At 38.7% G+C, this 20,658-nt stretch overlaps 1 protein-coding gene across 3 annotated transcripts in view; it reads right to left on the bottom strand.

Annotated features, from left to right (window-relative positions):
- PTPDC1 (protein tyrosine phosphatase domain containing 1) overlaps positions 1-20,658 on the bottom strand; it is a 92,815-nt gene that overhangs the window by 14,796 nt on the left and 57,361 nt on the right. For 2 of the 3 annotated variants that reach the window (XM_033413639.2, XM_004284102.4), the window contains exons 3-6: positions 5,203-5,374; positions 3,030-3,110; positions 2,676-2,794; positions 1,602-1,739 (exon numbers count right to left, since the gene is read on the bottom strand). In XM_033413639.2, the coding sequence (XP_033269530.1) occupies positions 1,602-1,739; positions 2,676-2,794; positions 3,030-3,110; positions 5,203-5,374 (510 nt within the window). Of the gene's footprint in view, positions 1-1,601; positions 1,740-2,675; positions 2,795-3,029; positions 3,111-5,202; positions 5,375-5,862; positions 6,756-20,658 lie in introns of those variants that run through there. The other variant, XM_004284101.3, reaches the window with a different exon arrangement.

Below are 20,658 nucleotides of genomic sequence, written 5' to 3'. Positions count from 1 at the left end.
AACATGGAAGAAAGCCAATCCTGCTTTTCACGCTGAACAGCTCTTAAAAATTTCTATCCAATCAGTCTGTACACTCTGCTTGGAACTTCCCACCCCTGCCATCTTTGACATCAACTGGTGGCACATTCCAGACTGGCATTTTTCCTACTTGGGTATTTTTATCTTTGGCAATTATTCACATTCACAATCTATTTTTTTCTCCTGATGATTCTTATTTAAGACTAAACTAATGCCTAAACTAATATGTATTTTCCTCTAGACCATAACTATTTTTCTATAAGCACTTAATATTAAGGAAAATAGCCTTAACAGTATAAACATTATGTATTCTTGTTAATTAATACTAAATTAAAATGAATAATAAAAAGGCAATAATCAATTAACTCAAATATAAAAGTTAATTAACATCAAGTAAAAGGCAATTCAAAAGACATCTGTGTAAATCACCAAGTTTGTGAATCTCGTTACACATGAAAATCAGAGCCTCTGAAAAATGCATGTTTTCCTAGTACATGGCAAGGTCCAACCTATCTTTCTCACTAGGACATGGCAGTTCTTTAGGGTAAGTATGAAATATCTGCAGAGCTATGATGTGGAATCCCGAGAACAGTGAGATTTTGGCTCAACCATGAGAGCTGACAGTCTGCGACAGAACTGAGTCTCTACCCTAAAGATGCTCCCCAGAAGGTGGAAGACCCAGTGGTAGGTATATGGGTACACTGTGGACAGAGTCGAGCTCAGGTGTCTGGCTAGATTACATGACAATGAAGATTCCAACTCTTTTTTTTTTTTTTTTTTTTTTGGTGGTACGCGGGCCTCTCACTGCTGTGGCCTCTCCCGTTGTGGAGCACAGGCTCCGGACGCGCATGCTCAGCAGCCATGGCTCACGGGCCCAGCCGCTCCGCGGCATGTGGGATCTTCCCGGACCGGGGCACGAACCCGTGTCCCCTGCATCGGCAGGCGGACTCTCAACCACTGCGCCACCAGGGAAGCCCAATTCCAACCCTTTTTGTGCCTCAATATCAGTATTGCACTGATATTCTGCAGCATTTTTAAGTAAAATCATTGATTTTTATATAGAATTCTAGGTACAGGTAAGACTCTCCTTTATAAACAAAATCCTTACAGCCATGGGTTTTAAATCATGGCCCTGCCACTTACTTGATGTAGCAAATTAACCTCCTTCAAAACTTACATTGTTGCTAAAGACTTAAAAAGATAGTAGGTGAAACAATGCTTGCTATTTTCATTATTATTTTGGTTAAGGAAAATTACATTTTAAAAAGACACTGCATATTAAAAATAAAATGTTGATTTTTTTTCCTTTAAAAAAGAAAATCAGAAAGATCATTTAGCTAGCTTTGGAAATCCACCTATTTATTACTCAATATGATGAGGTTTTAGCACTAAATCATTCAAAAATACTCTTATGAATATATGGTCACTGAAGCTATCTAAGATATTTCAAGTATCTTTTACTGACTTGTTCCATTTGACTTAAAACTTTGATAGGAATCTGAAAACTATCCTCTAGAATTAGGAAATATTCCTAATATGTTTAAACATGTAGAAGGACAATAAAACCACCTCCTAGAATTTACCTGTTCGACCAAGCCCTGCATGACAATGGATAGCTACTTTTCCTTCTTGTAAGGCAAATGTCATCACCTTCACCATATCTAAGATGGTGGTAAGGGATGCTACACCATAATCCTTCCATCCAAAATTGTAGAAGTAAACTGGACAATGAGAAAGAGAACAAGAAGAAAATCAACATACAGGAAAAATACTTGTAAAGACATTTGAAAAAAGTGAGTGAATTCATGAAAAGTATAAAGCTGTAAGGCATGCAGATCTCACTGGATGAGTAGACCTAAAATAATAGGCTTTTTACATTTCCAGTAAATTTACTGTTAACATTTCTTAAAAAGAACATTCTATATTACTTAACACATTTCCTGCTGAAACTCAGTCAGAAAGAATTAAGGAAAAGCAGGATTGCAAATTAAAGTCAATGATCTATGCCAAAATTACTCAACCATGGAGGGAAAGCATGCAACCTTGTTTAGCATGGAAACATGTCTAACTGACTGATAAATGGCATAAGGTAGTACATATAGATTTTCTAACTAGTGGGATAAAAAAGCTAACATACACTTCTTAAAAACAAGTTGTAGATTGTCACATACAGAATCCCTGCATCCTACCCAGGGGCAGAGCTATGCGGTAGGTAAAAGCATGAATGAGTCCTGGGTTCCAATCCTGCTGCCATGTTTAAGCTGTGTGATCTTGGGCAAGTCAGAACTTCCTCAGCCTGTGTGACCTCATGTGTGAAGCAGAACAACTACATTATGTGACTGCTTTAAGGATTAAATGAGATGACAGGTCTGGATACTGTTTATATTAATTATACAGGCATTATTTCTACAAGGTCTCCTCTCAAGTCCCCTCTCACAGGGAAAAAGAAATCTTATACTTTCAACACCAATACCACAGAAGAATGATAGCATTATTTAAAGTCAAAGTTAGCTCATCTTCACTTTTTAGAAGCCCTACTACACTGCTATGCAGTAACTGTTTATTTCCATCACCTTTTTAACCTAAGAGCTGAATAGACAGAAAGTCTCTGAGTTCTGTCCTTGGTAACTCATGGAGAAGAGGATGGAAGGACTTACTGCCAGCCTCCATGAAGGCTTCAGGAAGGTATGTGAAGCCACTTTCTTGTTCCAGAGGGTTCCCACAGCTGGCATGCTCACCAGGACGCTGCAGGTTGATGATACTTTTTATGCCATGGCTTAAAGGAAAAAGAAAAAAAAATTAGTCATATTGGGAGGTAGTGTTAAAAAAATTAACCATTTTTGGCATTAATAAACATTATTAACTACTTTCAAAACCTTAATTGTCTTATTTGAAATAAGTTCTTCACACTCCTGTTGGTAAAATGAAAGCACCTTTCCATTTGAAGTCAAAAGCAATAGAAGAGAAAACACAAGCTGGCTTGTTAAAGTGTGTAAACACGCAACGTTTACCTTCGGAACTGCTCGATGATGCAGTACTTCTCGAGGAGCTCAGTGGATGGGCGTGCCATGGCCAGGATATTATCAGTGACCCTACAGATGGGAGGAGGGACTGGTGATATGCACAAAACTGAGAAAGCAAGATTTCAAGCCCTTACTTTTTCTATGATTTCAACAATGCTATAAGGTAAGAATCTCCTTATACAAATCTGACTTCAATTCTGTATTATGATTAGGGCTCTAAGAAACCCTAGCTTCTTAAATCCCTGGAAAAAATTCCAGGACATTAAGTATTTATGGACTCCAGCAAAGTACTTTCAAGGACTTTCATGAGATTATAGTGGACATGATGGAATGATGGAGAAACCTCAGCTGGCAGCAAAGGACATCCTGGATTAGTTATCCAAAGGTTACTGACTAAATGAGGAGGGCCAGCTGGGAGGCATTTTTAGTTACATAGCTATCTGTACCTCAGTTACCTAATGTATTGAGTGGGAATAATGCCTGCCTCACAAGGTTGGTGTGAGAATTCAATATGATGTGAATGTAAAGACTTTAGCACAAATCCTAGCATGTGGTTATGAATAAATGCTGAGTTACTGTAATTTTGCAAAAAATATGGCTTTGGAGTCAGTCGGACCTGGTTTCAAATGCTGGCTTTTCTACTTTCTCGCTGTGTAGCAAATTACTTAGTCCCTCTGGACTTCAATTCCTTCACCAATAAAATGACATTAATGATGCCTACTTAAAGAGTTTTATGAAGATAATAATTTGAGAGTGTTCAGCACCGTGCCTGGCTTTTAACCAAATGGATGTTTACTGAGTGTACAAAGGGATAGAGACCCAGTAAATGGCTATCACTCTCACTAGGGCTCTGGCTTCACTCTGTTCTGATTACATTTCTCACCAGTGGCCTAGTGAAAGATACATAAGGTAGACTATTGCAAGTTGTGGGTCACAAGAACCTGAGAGGAGTAACAGAGACATTAGATGAACAGGTCAGGATTCAGAAAGATACTATCCCTCATGCCTGGGGCAATGTCTAAAACTGTTTAACAGGGCCCCCCAAAGGTTTGGGACCCCCCAAATTTAATAGCACTTAGTGTAGGATTGAGAGAGATGTAACATGAAAGCAGTAGAGGCGAAAAAAGTTCAGATAGTTTAGTCAACAATAAACCAAAAATATGAATGTGACCTTAAGCTTCATTATTAGAAATTTACTTGTCTGACCACACCTCAGGAATAGTGTTTGCTTTTTCACAACATTCTTCAAGAAAGATAGTGATAAACTAGAACATGATCTGTGGAGAACAACAGTGACAGTGGACCCCAGACTATAGTACTACACATGTATCCAGAAAATCCAATATGACAAGGTACAGGGTTGCAAGTTAGTAAGCTGGTTGACAAATATCTAATTTGTAAATGAATTCTTGCTCTATAAAATGATTCACAAGCAGAGTTCTTTGAATAGTGAATTCCTCTTAGTGCATTCCAAATGTGATTTGGTTTTGAATATCAGAATTTTTTAGAGATATCACTACATCAAAAAAGGTATACTCGACAGTTTACTATTAATAATAAAAGCAGTATGATTCAATAATGAATGAATTACACTTACGTACCATAAACAAAGTAAGCATCGTATTTCATCTACTGAATTGACAACTCGTACCACCTTCTACTGAGGCAGACTGGAAGTGTATGTGTTTGTATGAAAATGTATCCTTTTATACAGAATACAGGAACAAAATAAAAACGAGGCTAAAGCTTACCTGTATGAAACTGAAAAACTACCTATGTACCTCATAATTTCTCAAATTTATAGTTGAACATTTAAATTATTTTTAGCAATTTCTGAAATTTAAGAGCTATCTAGTTACCATTTCTTTAAGATACTTTACATACAGCATTCCTTTCAATTAAAAAAAAACCCTATAGGGCTGGTTTCATTATTTCCATTTTACAGATCAGGAAACTGTGGCTCTGACTGCCTGTGTGAGTAGACCAAGATCACACAGCTTGTCAAGTGGCAAAGCCAGGGATGGAGGTGAGGTCCTCTGATTTCAGAACCCCACATTCCTTCTTCTACAGCCCACTGCCTCCTGGTCATCTCCTACACGCCCATTCTGTTTTCCCGCTTAGCAGTAGGTGGGAGCTACCAAAGACAGACAGAATCACTTACCAGGATGAGTAGACCCCCTTAATAGCTTGCTCCTGTTTGCTCCAGCGAGCTGCATTTTCATACTTGCAAGCTTTGCCACCACATGCCATGGAACAGGCCATATGTCCAGGAATGACATGCCGTAAACGCTCTCCAACTTTTGTATACTTTGGTGTTGGACGTCCTGAATTTCCTAGAACATTCAAAGGGACGATTCAAAATCCTACTCTCCGAACAGAATAGTAACATGGGAAACAGCTTCCATTTTCTCTCAGGACTGTAGATGACAAGCTGGTGCTAAGTCCCCTTCACTCTGTCAGGAATAAAACTGTTTCCCTTTCGTGTAAGTACACTATCCTTTACTACAGAAAAGGCTTTTGCACACAATAATCTCCACATGTCATATTGGTAATGAAAAGGAAGAAACTGTAAAAGCAGATCTTCTACAAGAGAATGAGTTTTGTGCAAAAACTACATTTTTAATGAAAAAACATAAAACATTCAATCATTTTTATCTCCTATTACATGTCTACTGAATCTCTTAGCATAACAGACAATAAAAAGTATAATGCAGGATTAATTGTCAAAAATTTAAAAAGTATCAACACAGTATAACCTCTTCACAGTTCTTATATTTAAACTCAAAGCTGTGGCAATCTTTAAGAAGAAAAGGAGCTTTACTTTTTCTCTCGGGGCAAGTTGGGTTTCTCTCAGCACAGCTGACGGAGGACATGGCCACCATCACCTGGAGAGAGGATGACGAGAGCATCTTGGCAGTGGAGCTGCGCCGCCCCTGCTGCAGTCGCACGATGGGGTCGGAGGCAGAGTGTCGTCGGCCCTGGAAAAAGGAGCTGAGGAATGGCACAGCAGAAAGCCTCCGGGGTGGATCCTGCATGGCGCTGGGCTTCCAGGAGGGAAGAGCTGGAGGCAAGATGTCAGCGCCAGCCTGCTCCATGATGAAGTTACACTGAAACATGAGCATCACTCTGCGTGATCTAACCGCCATTCAGGATAGGCTGACTTGTTTCCATAGTGACAAACAAAGAAACTACTGATTCCCACTCAGATCTGTACAAGCAAAATCCCATATGAATGGATTGTTTTGAACAGACTGTTCAAATATAAGGAAGAATAACATGTATTTTAAATAGATTATACTTAAAATGTGACTTTTCTATTGTTTCTCAAACACATTTTAAAAGATCTGACTGCTCAAAGAATTACATCTAAAATACTGTAATGAATTTAGAAAAATGTCTTTCTGATGTAAACACACACATATAAAAATATTTAAATTTTGTTATTCCTTTCATATCTATTCTTTGAACAGTTTGAAAAATATTCTCTTTCTACTGCTCTCTGGAAGAGGGCTGATAAAAAGTTAATTGTAACAAAGTGAGAGAGTGGCATGGACATATATACACTACCAAATGTAAAACAGATAGCTAGTGGGACGCAGCACAGGGAGATCAGCTCGGTGCTTTGTGACCACCTAGAGGGGTGGGATAAGGAGGGTGGGAGGGAGACGCAAGAGGGAGGGGATATGGGGTATATGTATATGTATAGCTGATTCACTTTGTTAAACAGCAGAAACTAACACAACACTGTAAAGCAATTATACTCCAATAAAGATGTTAAAAGAAAAAGTTAATTGTAATAAAGTGGGATATACTAGATACCTCTAACACTATTAAAACACCATTTAATTTTTCAAAATAAAAAGAAAAACCGATTTTTTAATAGAACTATTAAAGAAATGCTTGGCTAGAACAAATAAAGACATCTGTAGGGCTGATATATTAATCAAAAGACATTTATATTCATATTCTTATTTTCAGAATGTGAAAACCCAATTCTTGGTTATTGCATAGTAATAGTAGTCATAACTATAGCCCTCAAAAACTCAAAGACACGATTCTGTGCCTTTTGTTGCTGACTATGGGGAAAAGAAAAGCTTCAGTAACGTCTTGGCAGAGGCATAGGAAGAAAATTCACTAAGTATCACATTTTTTAAAGGAACTGGATGAGGGGGAGGTTGCAACTTGATGATCAAGGATATAAAGAACACAGAAACTATAACCACCACCAACTGTCTGCCTCCTCTCTTGTTAATGTCAAGCTGCACACCCTAACCCCACCCCCGTGTCTCTCTCCCTCTGTCTCTCCAAATGGTATTTCAGCCATGTGCAGGTGGAAACAGTCTACTGTCATAGATAGGGTTCTTCTTTGTTTTGTTCTGTTTTATTTTAACAATTAATAATGCTTTAAAGCATGCTCCTTTTAAAACACAGCCCCCATCTCCCCAAATGGATGTGCTTTGTCAAATAAGACAGAGTAGCTCAATTTGGTGCCCAAATTCCTACGAGTATAGCATCCTGCCCCTGTTATTTTGCATACAGCAATGGAAAAGAATTCCTTTTAACATACCTAACCCAGAAGGCACAGCTTCCACACAGTTTTACAGGAAAGGAAAGAGTAGAGGATGCGGTGTGGAAGGCAAGTTGGAACCTGATGGCAAGAGACCCTAAATGCTCAAACTAAGGGGTCTGAGTCTGCTATCTGGGGAACAGGGAGTCTGACTCAAGTTTCTTAGTGTTAACATTCCCTGCAAAGATAGGGCCGGGAGCCAAGGACTGGGGGCCTGCTGGGACTGTGACTGTGTGAACGGAGCTAAGCATGGAAACAAGACAGTACAGGGGCAGACACTGCACTGGGTGCTGAGACTTCAAGCCTAAGTGAGCAGCAGCAAGATACTGAAGCAGGTAAAAATGGAAGTCCACGAGAAGAAGGTGCGAGAGAAAATCCGGCAGGCAAGTTCCATCTGAGATGAAAGGCATGTGAGGCAGCAACTAGGAGGTCTCAACCAGTGAGTAGGAAATGCGTGATCTGTGCAGCTCTAAGGACATCCACAGAGGAGAGTCCAAGTGACTCTGTTCTCAACAGTTCTGAAAATGAGAATGAATTTGATGAGGATAGGACTTGTCTGGACCAAGCTAAGGAACGAAAGGTTTATGTATTAAAATACAATGTCTTACAGATGTGTGAAACAAGAAGTGTGAGGATATGTAACTAAACTGACCCACAAAATGAATAAAATAACTATTTTCAAAAAGAATACAAAAAGAGACCAATTTGGTACAAGTTCTAATATCTTTTATTCCATGAATTAGAAGATAATCCCTATAAAGTCATGGCATGATTGTTTTTCGGCAACATTCTGTGAACAAAAATGTGGTTATGTGGAGATGTGGATTTCTGAGGTCAAGGAGTTTGGCACAATAGCCTAAAAATCAATTTAAAAATTTAAATTGGGGTGAATTATAGATTTCTAATGATGAATTGTTCAGACTTTTAGAAATAACGTTTTAATATTTATTTAAATTACCAATAGGGAAAAAAGAGAAGCCTTATCTTTAGATAGAAGGAGGAACAAGACTATTTTATTTTCTATTTCATGTATTATATAAGATGGAAGTATTTTAGAGTAAGAGTAATTCTATGAAGGGCCATACTTTCAACAGAAACTAAAAAGTAAAGAACTGAGTTATTTGTAGTGAGGTGGATGGACCTAGAGTCTGTCATACAGAGTGAAGTAAGTCAGAATGAGAAAAACAAGTACCGAATGCTAACACATATATATGGAATCTAAAAAAAAAAAAATGTTAGATGAACCTAGGGCCAGGACATGAGTAAAGACACAGACATAGAGAATGGACTTGAGGACACGGGGAGGGGGAAGGGTAAGCTAGAACAAAGTGAAAGAGTGCATGGACTTATAAATACTACCAAATGTAAAATAGATAGCTAGTGGGAAGCAGCCGCATAGCATGGGGACAGCTCGGTGCTTTGTGACCACCTAGAGGGGTGTGGGATAGGGAGAGTGGGAGGGAGACGCAAGAGGGAGAAGATATGGGGATATATGATACGTATAGCTGATTCACTTTGTTATAAAGCAGAAACTAGCAGAAACTAACACAACATTGTAAAGCAATTATACTCCAATAAAGATGTTACCAAAAAAAAAGGTAAAGAAACTTTTTTTCTGGCAACCACAGAGAAAGTCTATAGAACCTCGTTATTATAAGCTACATTCACCTCTCTGCTCTCCTTCCCTCCTTCCTCCATAGTTATAACTTGAGGCCACAAGAAACAACACTACTGTTGTTTCTCCACTTACCTGCTAACAGGATCTATATTTTCCTTCTCCGACAAAGTGTTTTTCTAAATACATAAGGAAAAAAATATCAGTTTTCTATATTCCATGAATATAAAATCATAGGGGACCCTGCCTCACTACTATTTTTACCCTTTTTCTTCCAAATATGCTATCTCTAAAACAAAATCAGGCTCCAAGAAAAAGTAGGAAAACAAAAGATAATCCCCATGACCAATCCTATACTCCCCCCTAAGATGCTGTCATCATCAATGCATAAAAGACCCCTCTCAAAGCATAAAGAATATGGGTGCTGCACTCTAAACACAACAATATCTTTGTGGCCAATGGCCTGTTTGTAGGTAGGCAATCAGACCTTCCCAAATTCAGAATAATATTTAAGGAACCAAATGAGATACTGGTCACTGCAAATGTGAAATTAAGCACAGTAAACAACAAAGAAACCTACCTAAAGTTACTTATGAGGCCTTGGTCTTTTCCTCTTTAATTTCTACATGTGGGTGGTTAGAGCACTAAAGAGTCTAAAGAGATGTGGAGCCTCAAGAACTGGTAATTCCCTTTTATACTCAAGAAAGGACTAATAACTTCCTATTTAAACAAACTCATGCAACAACAGGCCCAAGAATGCAGTGGGAGATGGAGGTCCATCTGGGCTCAGTCCTAAGTCAATACAGGAGTCATTTCCAGGAACTGGAAATGGACTAGAATGCTGACTTTACAGCTTCTTGTTTTCCACTTTTTGTGACAGGAGGCTCACTTCTCACAAGGCAACTAACTATTCAACTGTTTGACAGCTCAAGATGTTTTCTAATGTTGAGTCAAAATCCATTTCTCTGTAAACATTGGTCCTGGTTCTTCCTTCTAAAAATTAAAAATAAAGCATCTCCTTGACTTGCAAGGTTTTCAAATATCTGAAGACAGAACTCCTCTAAGTCTTCCCCTATTCAGGTCAAATCTTCTTAATTTTTCAAACATTCCTAGTATATGTCATTGTTTCCAGATCCTTCACTATAATTCCCCTTCTTCAGAGAGCCCTCCCTCTCCCCTTTACAGCTAAACTTCTAAAAAAGTTGACTTCATTTGCCATTTCCATTTGTCACCTTCTCGTCCTCAATCTATTCAACTCTGGTCTCTGTCTTCAGCATCCACTGAAAATTGATCTTGCTAAGGTCTCTGATGCCTTTTTATAGTTTCTGTCTTATTTTGACTGCTTAGCACATTTAACACAGTTCAACAATTTAGTTTTTTTTTATTAACAACTTTATTGGAGTATAATTGCTTTACGATGGTGTGTTAGCTCCTGCTTTATAACAAAGTGAATCAGTTATACATATACATATATCCCCATGTCTCTTCCCTCTTGCGTCTCCCTCCCTCCCACCCTCCCTATCCCACTCCTCTAGGTGGTCACAAAGCACTGAGCTGATCTCACTGTGCTATGTGGCTGCTTCCCACTAGCTATCTATTTTACGTTTGGTAGTGTATATATGTCCATGCCACTCTCTCACTTTATCACAGCTTACCCTTCCCCCTCCCCATACCCTCAGGTCCATTCTCTAGTACGTCTGTGTCCATATTCCAGTCTTGCCCCTAGGTTCTTCATGACAATTTCTTTTTTTTTTAGATTCCATATATATGTGTTAGCATAAGGTATGTTTTTCTCTTACTGACTTACTTCACTCTGTATGACACACTCTAGGTCTATCCGCCTCACTGTAAATACCTCAATTTTGTTTCTTGTTATGGCTGAGTAAAATTCCATTGTATATATGTGCCACATCTTCTTTATCCATTCATCTGTTGATGGACACTTAGATTGTTTCCATGTCCTGGCTATTGTAAATAGAGCTGCAATGAACATTGTGGTACATGTATTTTTTGAATTATGGTTTTCTCAGGGTATATGCCCAGTAGTGGGATTGCTGGGTCGTATGGTATTTCTATTTATAGTTCTTTAAGGAACCTCCAAACTGTTCTCCATAGTGGCTGTATCAATTTACACTCCCACCAACAGTGCAAGAGGGTTCCCTTTTCTCCACAGCCTCTTCAGCATTTATTGTAGATTTTTTGATGATGGCCATTCTGACTGGTGTGAGATGATATCTCATTGTAGTTTTGATTGGCATTTCTCTAATTAATGATGTTGAGCATTCTTTCATGTGTTTGTTGGCAATCTGTATATCTTCTTTGGAGAAATGTCTATTTAGCTCTTCTGCCCATTTTGGGATTGGGTTGTTTGTTTTTTTGATATTGAGCTGCATGAGCTCCTTGTAAATTTTGGAGATTAATCCTTTGTCAGTTGCTTCACTTGCAAATATTTTCTCGCGTTCTAAGGGTTGTCTTTTTGTCTTCTTTATGGTTTCCTTTGCTGTGCAAAAGCTTTTAAGTTTCATTAGGTCCCATTTGTTTATTTTTGTTTTCATTTCCATTTCTCTAGGAGGTGGATCAAAAGGGATCTTGCTGTGATTTACGACATGGAGTGTTCTGCCTATGTTTTCCTCTAAGAGTTTAATAGTGTCTGGCCTTACATTTAGGTCTTTGAGTTTATTTTTGTGTATGGTACTAGGGAGTGTTCTAATTTCATTCTTTTACATGTAGCTGTCCAGTTTTCCCAGGACCACTTATTGAAGAGGCTGTCTTTTCTCCACTGTATAGTCTTGCCTCCTTCATCAAAGAAAAGGTCACCATATGTGCATGGGCTTATCTCTGGGCTTTCTATCCTGCTCCATTCATCTATATTTCTGTTTTTGTGCCAGTACCATACTGTCTTAATTACTGTAGCTTTGTAGTAAAGTCTGAAGTCAGGAGGCCTGATTCCTCCAGCTCCGTTTTTCTTTCTCAAGATGGTTTTGGCTATTCAGGGTCTTTTGTGTTTCCATACACATTGTGAAATTTTTTGTTCTAGTTCCCTGAAAAATGCCAGTGGTAGTTTGATAGGGATTGCACTGAATCTGTAGATTGCTTTGGGTAGTACAGTCATTTTCACAATGTTGATTCTTTCAATCCAAGAACATGGTATATCTCTCCATCTATTTGTATCATCTTTAATTTTTTTCATCAGTGTTTTATAATTTTCTGCATACAGGTCTTCTGTCTCCTTAGGTAGGTTTATTACTAGATATTTTTTTCTTTTTGTTGCAATGGTAAATGGGAGTGTTTTCTTGATTTCACTTTCAGATTTTTCATCCTTAGTGTATAGGAATGCCAGAGATTTCTGTGCATTAATTTTGTATCCTGCTACTTTACCAAATTCATTGATTAGCTCTAGTAGCTTTCTGGTAGCATCTTTAGGATTCATTTTGTATAGTATCATGTCATCTGTAAACAGTGACAGCTTTACTTCTTCTTTTCCAATTTGGATTCCTTTTATACCTTTTTCTTCTCTGATTGCTGTGGCTAAAACTTCCAAAACTATGTTGAATAAGAGTGGTGAGAGTGGGCAACCTTGTCTTGTTCTTGACCTTAGTGGAAATGGTTTCAGTTTTTCACCATTGAGGCCGATGTTGGCTGTGGGTTTGTCATATATGGCCTTTATTATGTTGAGGTAAGTTCCCTCTATGCCTACTTTCTGCAGGGTTTTTATCATAAATGGGTGTTGAATTTTGTCGAAAGCTTTCTCTGCATCTATTGAGATGATCATATGGTTTTTCTCCTTCAATTTGTTAATATGGTGTATCACACTGATTGATTTGCGTATATTGAAGAATCCTTGCATTCCTGGGATTACACCCCACTTGATCATGGTGGATGATCCTTTTAATGTGTTGTTGGATTCTGTTTGCTAGTATGTTGTTGAGGATTTTTGCATCTATGCTCACCAGTGATATTGGCCTGTAGTTTTCATTCCTTGTGACATCTTTGTCTGGTTTTGGTATCAAGGTGATGGTGGCCTCATAGAATGAGTTTGGCAGTGTTCCTCCCTCTGCTATATTTTGGAAGCGTTTGAGAAGGATAGGTGTTAGCTCTTCTCTAAATGTTTGACAGAATTCACCTGTGAGACATCTGGTCCTGGGCTTTTGCTTGTTGGAAGATTTTTAATCACAGTTTCAATTTCACTGCTTGTGACTGGTCTGTTCATATTTTCTATTTCTTCCTGGTTCAGTATTGGCAGGTTGTGCATTTCTAAGAATTTGTCCATTTCTTCCAGGTTGTCCATTTTATTGGCATAGAGTTGCTTGTAGTAATCTCTCATGATCCTTTGTATTTCTGCAGTGTCAGTTGTTACTTCTCCTTTTTCATTTATAATTCTATTGACTTGTCTTCTCCTTTGTTTTCCTGATGAGTCTGGCTAATGGTTTATCAATTTTGTTTATCTTCTCAAAGAACCAGCTTTTAGTTTTATTGATCTTTGCTATCGTTTCCTTCATTTCCTTTTCATTTATTTCTGATCTGATCTTTATGATTTCTTTCCTTCTGCTAACTTTGCGGATTTTTGTTCTTTCTCTAATTGCTTTAGGTGTAAGGTTAGGTTGTTTATTTGAGATGTTTCTTGTTTCTTAAGGTAGGCTTGTATTGCTATAAACTTCCCTCTTAGAACTGCTTTTGCTGCATCCCATAGGTTTTGGGTCATCGTGTTTTCATTGTGATTTGTTTCTGGGTATTTTTTGATTTCCTCTTTGATTTCTTCAGTGATCTCTTGGTTATTAAGTAGTGTATTGTTTAGCCTCCATGTGTTTGTATTTTTTTACAGATCTTTTCCTGTAATTGATATCTAGTCTCATAGCGTTGTGGTCAGAAAACATACTTGATATGATTTCAATTTTCTAAAATTTACCAAGGCTTGATTTGTGACCCACCCAAGATATGGTCTATCCTGGAGAATGTTCCATGAGCACTTGAGAAGAAAGTGTATTCTGTTGTCTTTGATTATGTCCTATAAATATCAATTAAGTCCATTTTGTTTAATGTATCATTTGAAGCTTGTGTTTCCTTATTTATATTTTCATTTTGGATGATCTGTCCACTGGTGAAAGTGGGATGTTAAAGTCCCCTACTATGATGTTTCTGTCGATTTCCCCTTTTATGGCTGTTAGTATTTGCCTTATGTATTGAGGTGCTCCTATGTTGGGTGCATAAATATTTACAATTGCTATATCTTCCTTGTTAAACTGATCCCTTGATCATTATATAGTTTCCTTCTTTGTGCCTTGTAATAGTCTTTGTTCTAAAGTGTATTTTGTCTGATATGAGAATTGCTGCTCCAGCTCTCGTTTGATTTCCATTTGCATGGAATATCTTTTTCCATCCCCTCACTTTCAGTCTGTATGTGTCCCTAGGTCTGAAGTGGGTTTCTTGTAGACAGCATATATACGGGTTTTGTTGTCATATCCATTCAGCCAGTCTATGTCTTTTAGTTAGAGCATGTAATCCATTTACATTTAAGGTAATTATCAATATGTATGTTTCTATTACCATTTTCTTAATTGTTTTGGGTTTGTTATTGTAGGTCTTTTCCTTCTCTTGTGTTTCCTGCCTAGAGAAATTCCTTTAGTATTTGTTATAAAGCTGGTTTGTGGTGCTGAATTCTCTTAGCTTTTGCTTGTCTGTAAAGGTTTTAATTTCTCCATCAAATCTGAATGAGATCCTTGCTGGGTAGAGGAATCTTGGTTGTAGGCTCTTCCCCTTCATCTCTTTAAATATGTCCTGCCACTCCCTTATGGCTTGCAGAGTTTCTGCTGAAAGATCAGCTGTTAACCTCATGGGGATGCCCTTGTATATTATTTGTTGTTTTTTCCTTGCTGCTTTTAATATTTTTTCTTTGTATTTAATTTTGGATAGTTTGATTAATATGTGTCTTGGAGTGTTTGTCTTTGGATTTATCCTGTATGGGACTCTCTGTGCTGCCTGGACTTGATTAACTATTTCCCTTCCCATATTAGGGAAGTTTCCAACTATAATCTCTTCAAATATTTTCTCAGTCCCTTTCTTTTTCTCTTCTTCTTTTGGGACCCCTATAATTCGCATGTTGTTGCATTTAATGTTGTCCCAGAGGCCTCTGAGACTGTCCTCAATTCTTTTCATTTTCTTTCTTTATTCTGCTCTGCAGTAGTTATTTCCACAGTTTTATCTTCCAGGTCAGTTGTCCATTTTTCTGCCTCAGTTATTCTGCTATTGATTCCTTCTAGAGAATTATTAATTTCATTTATTGTGTTGTTCATCATTGTTTGTTTGCTCTTTAGTTCTTCTAGGTCCTTGTTAAACATTTCTTGTATTTTCTCCATTTTATTTCCAAGATTTTGGATATCTTTACTATCATTATTCTGAATTCTTTTTCAGGTAGAATGCCTATTTCCTCTTCATTTGTTCGGTCTGGTGGGTTTTTACCTTGCTCATTCATCTGTTGTGTGTTTCTCTGTGTTCTCATTTTGCTTAACTTACTGTGTTTGGGGTTTCCTTTTCGCAGGCTGCAAGTTTGTAGTTCCCATTGTTTTTGGTGTCTGTCTCCATTGGCTAAGGTTGGTTCAGTGGGTTGTGTAGGCTTCCTGGTGGAGGGGACTAGTGCCTATGTTCTGTTGGATGAGGCTGGATATTTTCTTTCTGGTGGGCAGGTTCACGCCTGGTGGTGTGTTTTGGGGTGTCTGTGGCCTTATGATTTTAGGCAGCCTCTCTGCTAATGGGTGTGGTTGTGTTCCTGTCTTGTTAGTTGTTTGGCATAGGGTGTCCAGCACTGGAGCTTCCTGGTCATTGAGTGGAGCTGGGTCTTGGTGTTAAGATGGAGATCTCTGGGAGATTTTCACCGTTTGAAATTATGTGGAGCTGGGAGGTCTCCTGTGGAGCAATGTCCTGAGTGTGGCTCTCCCACCTCTGAGGCACAGCCCTGACACCTGTCTGGAGCACCAAGAGCCTGTCATCCACATGGCTCAGAATAAGAAGGATAAAAACAAGAGAAAGAAAGAAGAAAATAAAATAAAAAAGTTATTAAAATAAAAAAATATTTTAAAAAATTTTTTAAAGTAATAAATAAAAAACAAAGAAGAGAGCAACGAAACCAAAAAACAAATCCACCAATGATAACAAGCCCTAAAAACTATACAAAAAAACAAGAAAAAAGGACAGACAGACCCCTGCAACAAATGGTAAAAGCAAAGCTATACAGACAAAATCACACACAGAAGCATACACATACACACTCACAAAAAGAGGAAAAGGGGAAAAAAAAAAATATATATATATATATATATCGTTGCTCCCAAAGTCCACCTCCTCAATTTGGGATGATTCGTTGCCTATTCAGGTATTCCACAGATACAGGGTACATCAAGTTGATCACGGAGATTTAATCCGCTGCTCCTGAGGCTGCTGGGAGAGATTTCCCTTTCTCTTCTTTGTTCGCACAGCTCCTGGGGTTCAGCTTCGGACTAGGCCCCGCCTCTGCGTGTAGGTTGCCTGAGTGCATCTGTTCTTCACTCAGACAGGACAGGGTTAAAGGAGCAGCTGATTCGCGGGCTTTGGCTCACTCAGGCTGGCGGGAGGGAGGTGTACGGAGTTCGGGGCGAGTCTGCAGCAGCAGAGGTCAATGTGACGTTGCAACAGCATGAGGCGCGCCGTGTGTTCTCCTGGGGAAGCTGTCCCTGGATCACGGGACCCTGGTAGTGGTGGGCTGCACAGGCTCCCAGGAGGGCAGGTGTGGATAGTGACCTGTGCTTGCACACAGGCTTCTTGGTGGCTGCAGCAGCAGCCTTAGCGTCTCATGCCCATCTCTGGGGTCTGTGCTGATAGTCGCCCGCCTCTGGAGCTCCTTGAAGTGGTGCTCTTAATCCCCTCTCCTCACACACCAGGAAACAAAGAGGGAAGAAAAAGTTTCTTGCCTCCTCGGTAGCTCCAGACTTTTCCCAGACTCCCTCCCAGCTAGCTGTGGTACACTACCCCCTTCAGGCTGTGTTCATGCAGTCAACCCCAGTCCTCTCTCTGGGATCTGACCTCCGAAGAACGAGCCTCAGCTCCCAGCCCCCAACTGTCTCGGTGGGTGAGCAGACAAGCCTCTCGGGCTGGTGAGTACTGGCTGGCACAGATCCTGTGTGTGGGAATCTCTCCGCTTTGCCCTCCGCATCCCTGTTGCTGCGCTGTCCTCCGTGGCTCCGATGCTTCCCTCCTCCGCCACCCGCAGTCTCCGCCCACGGAGGGGCTTTCTAGTATGTGGAAATCTTTCCACCTTCACAGCTCCCTCCCACTGGTGTAGGTCCCATCCCTATTCTTTTGTCTCTGTTTTTTCTTTTGCCCTACCCAGGTACGTGGGGAGTTTCTTGCCTTTTGGTAGGTCTGAGGTCTTTTGCCAGCATTCAGTAGGTGTTCTGTAGGGGTTGTTCCACGTGTAGATGTATTTCTGATGTATTTGTGGGAGGGAAGGTGATCTCCATGTCTTACTCTTCTGCCATCTTGAAGCTCCCTCCGCCTACGATTTAGTTTTAATTTTTAAAAAATTTTGAAGAGGATTTTATTTTTTTTGGAGCAATATCAAACTTACAGAAAAGTTATAAGTATAAGACCAAGACTATTGTTTCTTGAACCATTTGAGAATAACCTGCAGACATACTGCCCCATTACTCTAAATAACTTAGTATATATTTCCCATAAACAAAGACATTCTCTAAAATTCCCTGAAATCAGAAAATTGATTGATACATTATTAGTTGCCCACTATTCCTCAGACCTCACTCAAGCTTCACTGATTATCTCAATGTTCCTTATGGTAAAATCATACTACACAATGTTCAGAATCACACACTGAATTTTAGTTGTTCCCTCATTTATTTCACTTTAGAACAAGTTCCTCAGTCTTTCCTTGATATTGATGCCTTTGACTTTTGAAGAGTATAGGCTAGTTATTTTGTACAACATCTCTCAATTTGGGTGTGTCCGCTTCCTCATAATTAGATCCAATAAGTCCTGGTGTTTATTGGTAAATAATAATATTTAGAAACCAAGTCCAGATGCTAGGTGTGCTCATTACTGTTAACAGTGTTGTTGCTAGCAGGCCCTCTCAGTGGACACAACTAAAGAATATGTGCACTATATACATGCATACACACACACATCACACATTTAAATTAATATTTACATATGCATGCATATATGTTGAAAACTTATTTGAGTTCACCCTGACATTATCAGTTCCAATCCAAGAGCACAGGTTTCCTCCTAATATCCCCCTTTCCATAATTATAACTCCCTTCTCTGATGGTGAGAACCCTGCTATTATCCTTTACTTCTCTGACTAGTCCCCCTCTATGTGACCAATCTCCCCTCACTGCTGACGGCCCCCCTTACCTAAGTGGATGCCTCCCTTCCTCCAACTGAACTCTAAGATCCTGAGCTAGGCTGCTGTTGCCACCCACATGTGTGGATGTCTCCTCACTCTGCTTGTGTTCTGATACACTATGAGGGGTCACGCTGCCATGAGGAGCTCTCCTAACCTCATTTGAGCTCTGACACCTATTCTAACACCCAGGAATCAGGTCAGCCTCCCACATGATATCATCCTGCTCAGGAATCATGACTGCCAGGCTGCCCCCCTATATGGATCCGCCTCACCCTGTTTGGCTTCCAGTGCTGCAGCCTCACTCACCCTCTGGTGTGGATGCCTACTTTTTATGGTCCCACCCAGTGGCTTTTGGACTGTTCAATTCAGGAAGGGAAGGAAAAAGATGAGGAAGAGAAAGCTCCTTCCTTTTTTCCCTTGTTAATGGTGGCAAAATACACATAACATAAAATTTACTATTTTAACCATTTTTAAGTGTACAGTGCAGTAGCATTACATACATTCAGATTGTTGTGCAACCATCACCACCAACCACCTCCAGAATTTTTTCATTTTCCCAAACTGAAACTGTATACCCTCTAAACACTAAGTCCCCATTTGTCTCTTGCCCTAGTTCCTCGCAACCACCATTGCGCTTTCTGTCTCTAAGAACTTGACATTCTAGGTACCTCATGTAAGTGGAACCAAATAATTATTTTTGTCTTTTTGTGACTGGCTTATTTCACACAGCTTAATGTCTTCAAAGTTCATCCATATTGTAGCATGTGCAGAATTTCCTTCCTTTCTAAGGCTGAATAATATCCCTTTGTACGTACATGCCATATTTTATCCATTAATCTATTCATGGACGTTCAGGTTGTTTCCAACTTTCGGTTAGTGTGAATGCTGCTATAAATATGGGTGTACAAATATCTCCTCAAGTCCCTGATTTCAATTCTTTTGGTATATACCCAGAAGTGAAATTGCTGGATCATATGGTAATTCTATTTTTAATTTTTTGAGGAACTACCATACTGTTTTCAATAGTGGCTGTACCACTTACACTACCAGTAATACAGTAATATACTAGAGTTCCAATTTCTCAACATCCTTGACAACAATCATTTCTGTGCTTTTGATAATAACCATCCTAATGGATATGTAGTTGTATCTCACTGTGCTTTTGATTTGCATTTTCTAATAGTTAATAATGTTGAGCATCTTTTCATGGTTATTGGACATCTGTGTATCTTTTCATGAGAACAGTCTATTCAAGTCCTTTGTCTGTTTTTGAATAGGGTTGTTTGTTTGTGGTTGAGTTTTAGGAGTTCTGTATAATTCTGGATATTAGTCCCTTGTTAGATACATGATTTGCAAATAGTTTCACCCATTCTGTAGGATGACTCTTCATTCTGTTGATAGTGTCTTTTGATGAACAAAAGTTTTAAGTTTTGATGAAGTCCAATTTATCTATGTTTTTCTTCTGTCACCTGTGCTTTGGTGTCATAATCAAGAAATCATTACGAAATCCAATGTTATGAAGATTTTCCCCTTATTTTGTTCTAAGAGTTTATACCTTGAGCTCTTATGTTTAGGTCTTTTTTAAAAATTGAAGTACAGTTGATTTACAATTTTGTGTTAATTTCAGATGTACAGCAAATTGATTCAATTTTATATATACTTATATATGTTAATATAAAACTATTCAAATTTGTATGTTAACATATATATATTTTTTTCTTTTTCAGATTAGGTTATTACAAGATATTTGTAATAGGTTATTACAAGATATTACAGTTCCCTGTGCTATACAGCAGGTCCTTGTTGTTTATCTATTTTATATATAGTAGTATGTATTTGTTAAGCCCAAACTCCTAATTTATAACTTCCTACTTTCCCCTTCGGTACACTAACAAGGTAATTTTCTATGTGAGTCTGTTTCTGTGAGTCTGTTTCTGTTTTGTAAATTGTAATTGTTTATTTGTATCATTTCTTTAGATTCCACATATAAGTGGTATAATGTGATATTTGTCTTTCATTGTCTGACTTCACTTAGCATGATAAT

This window comes from Orcinus orca, chromosome 6 (assembly GCF_937001465.1).
Source record: "Orcinus orca chromosome 6, mOrcOrc1.1, whole genome shotgun sequence".
In the NCBI taxonomy this organism is placed as follows: Eukaryota; Metazoa; Chordata; class Mammalia; order Artiodactyla; family Delphinidae; genus Orcinus; species Orcinus orca.
This window is presented reverse-complemented; position numbering and strand designations above follow the sequence as displayed.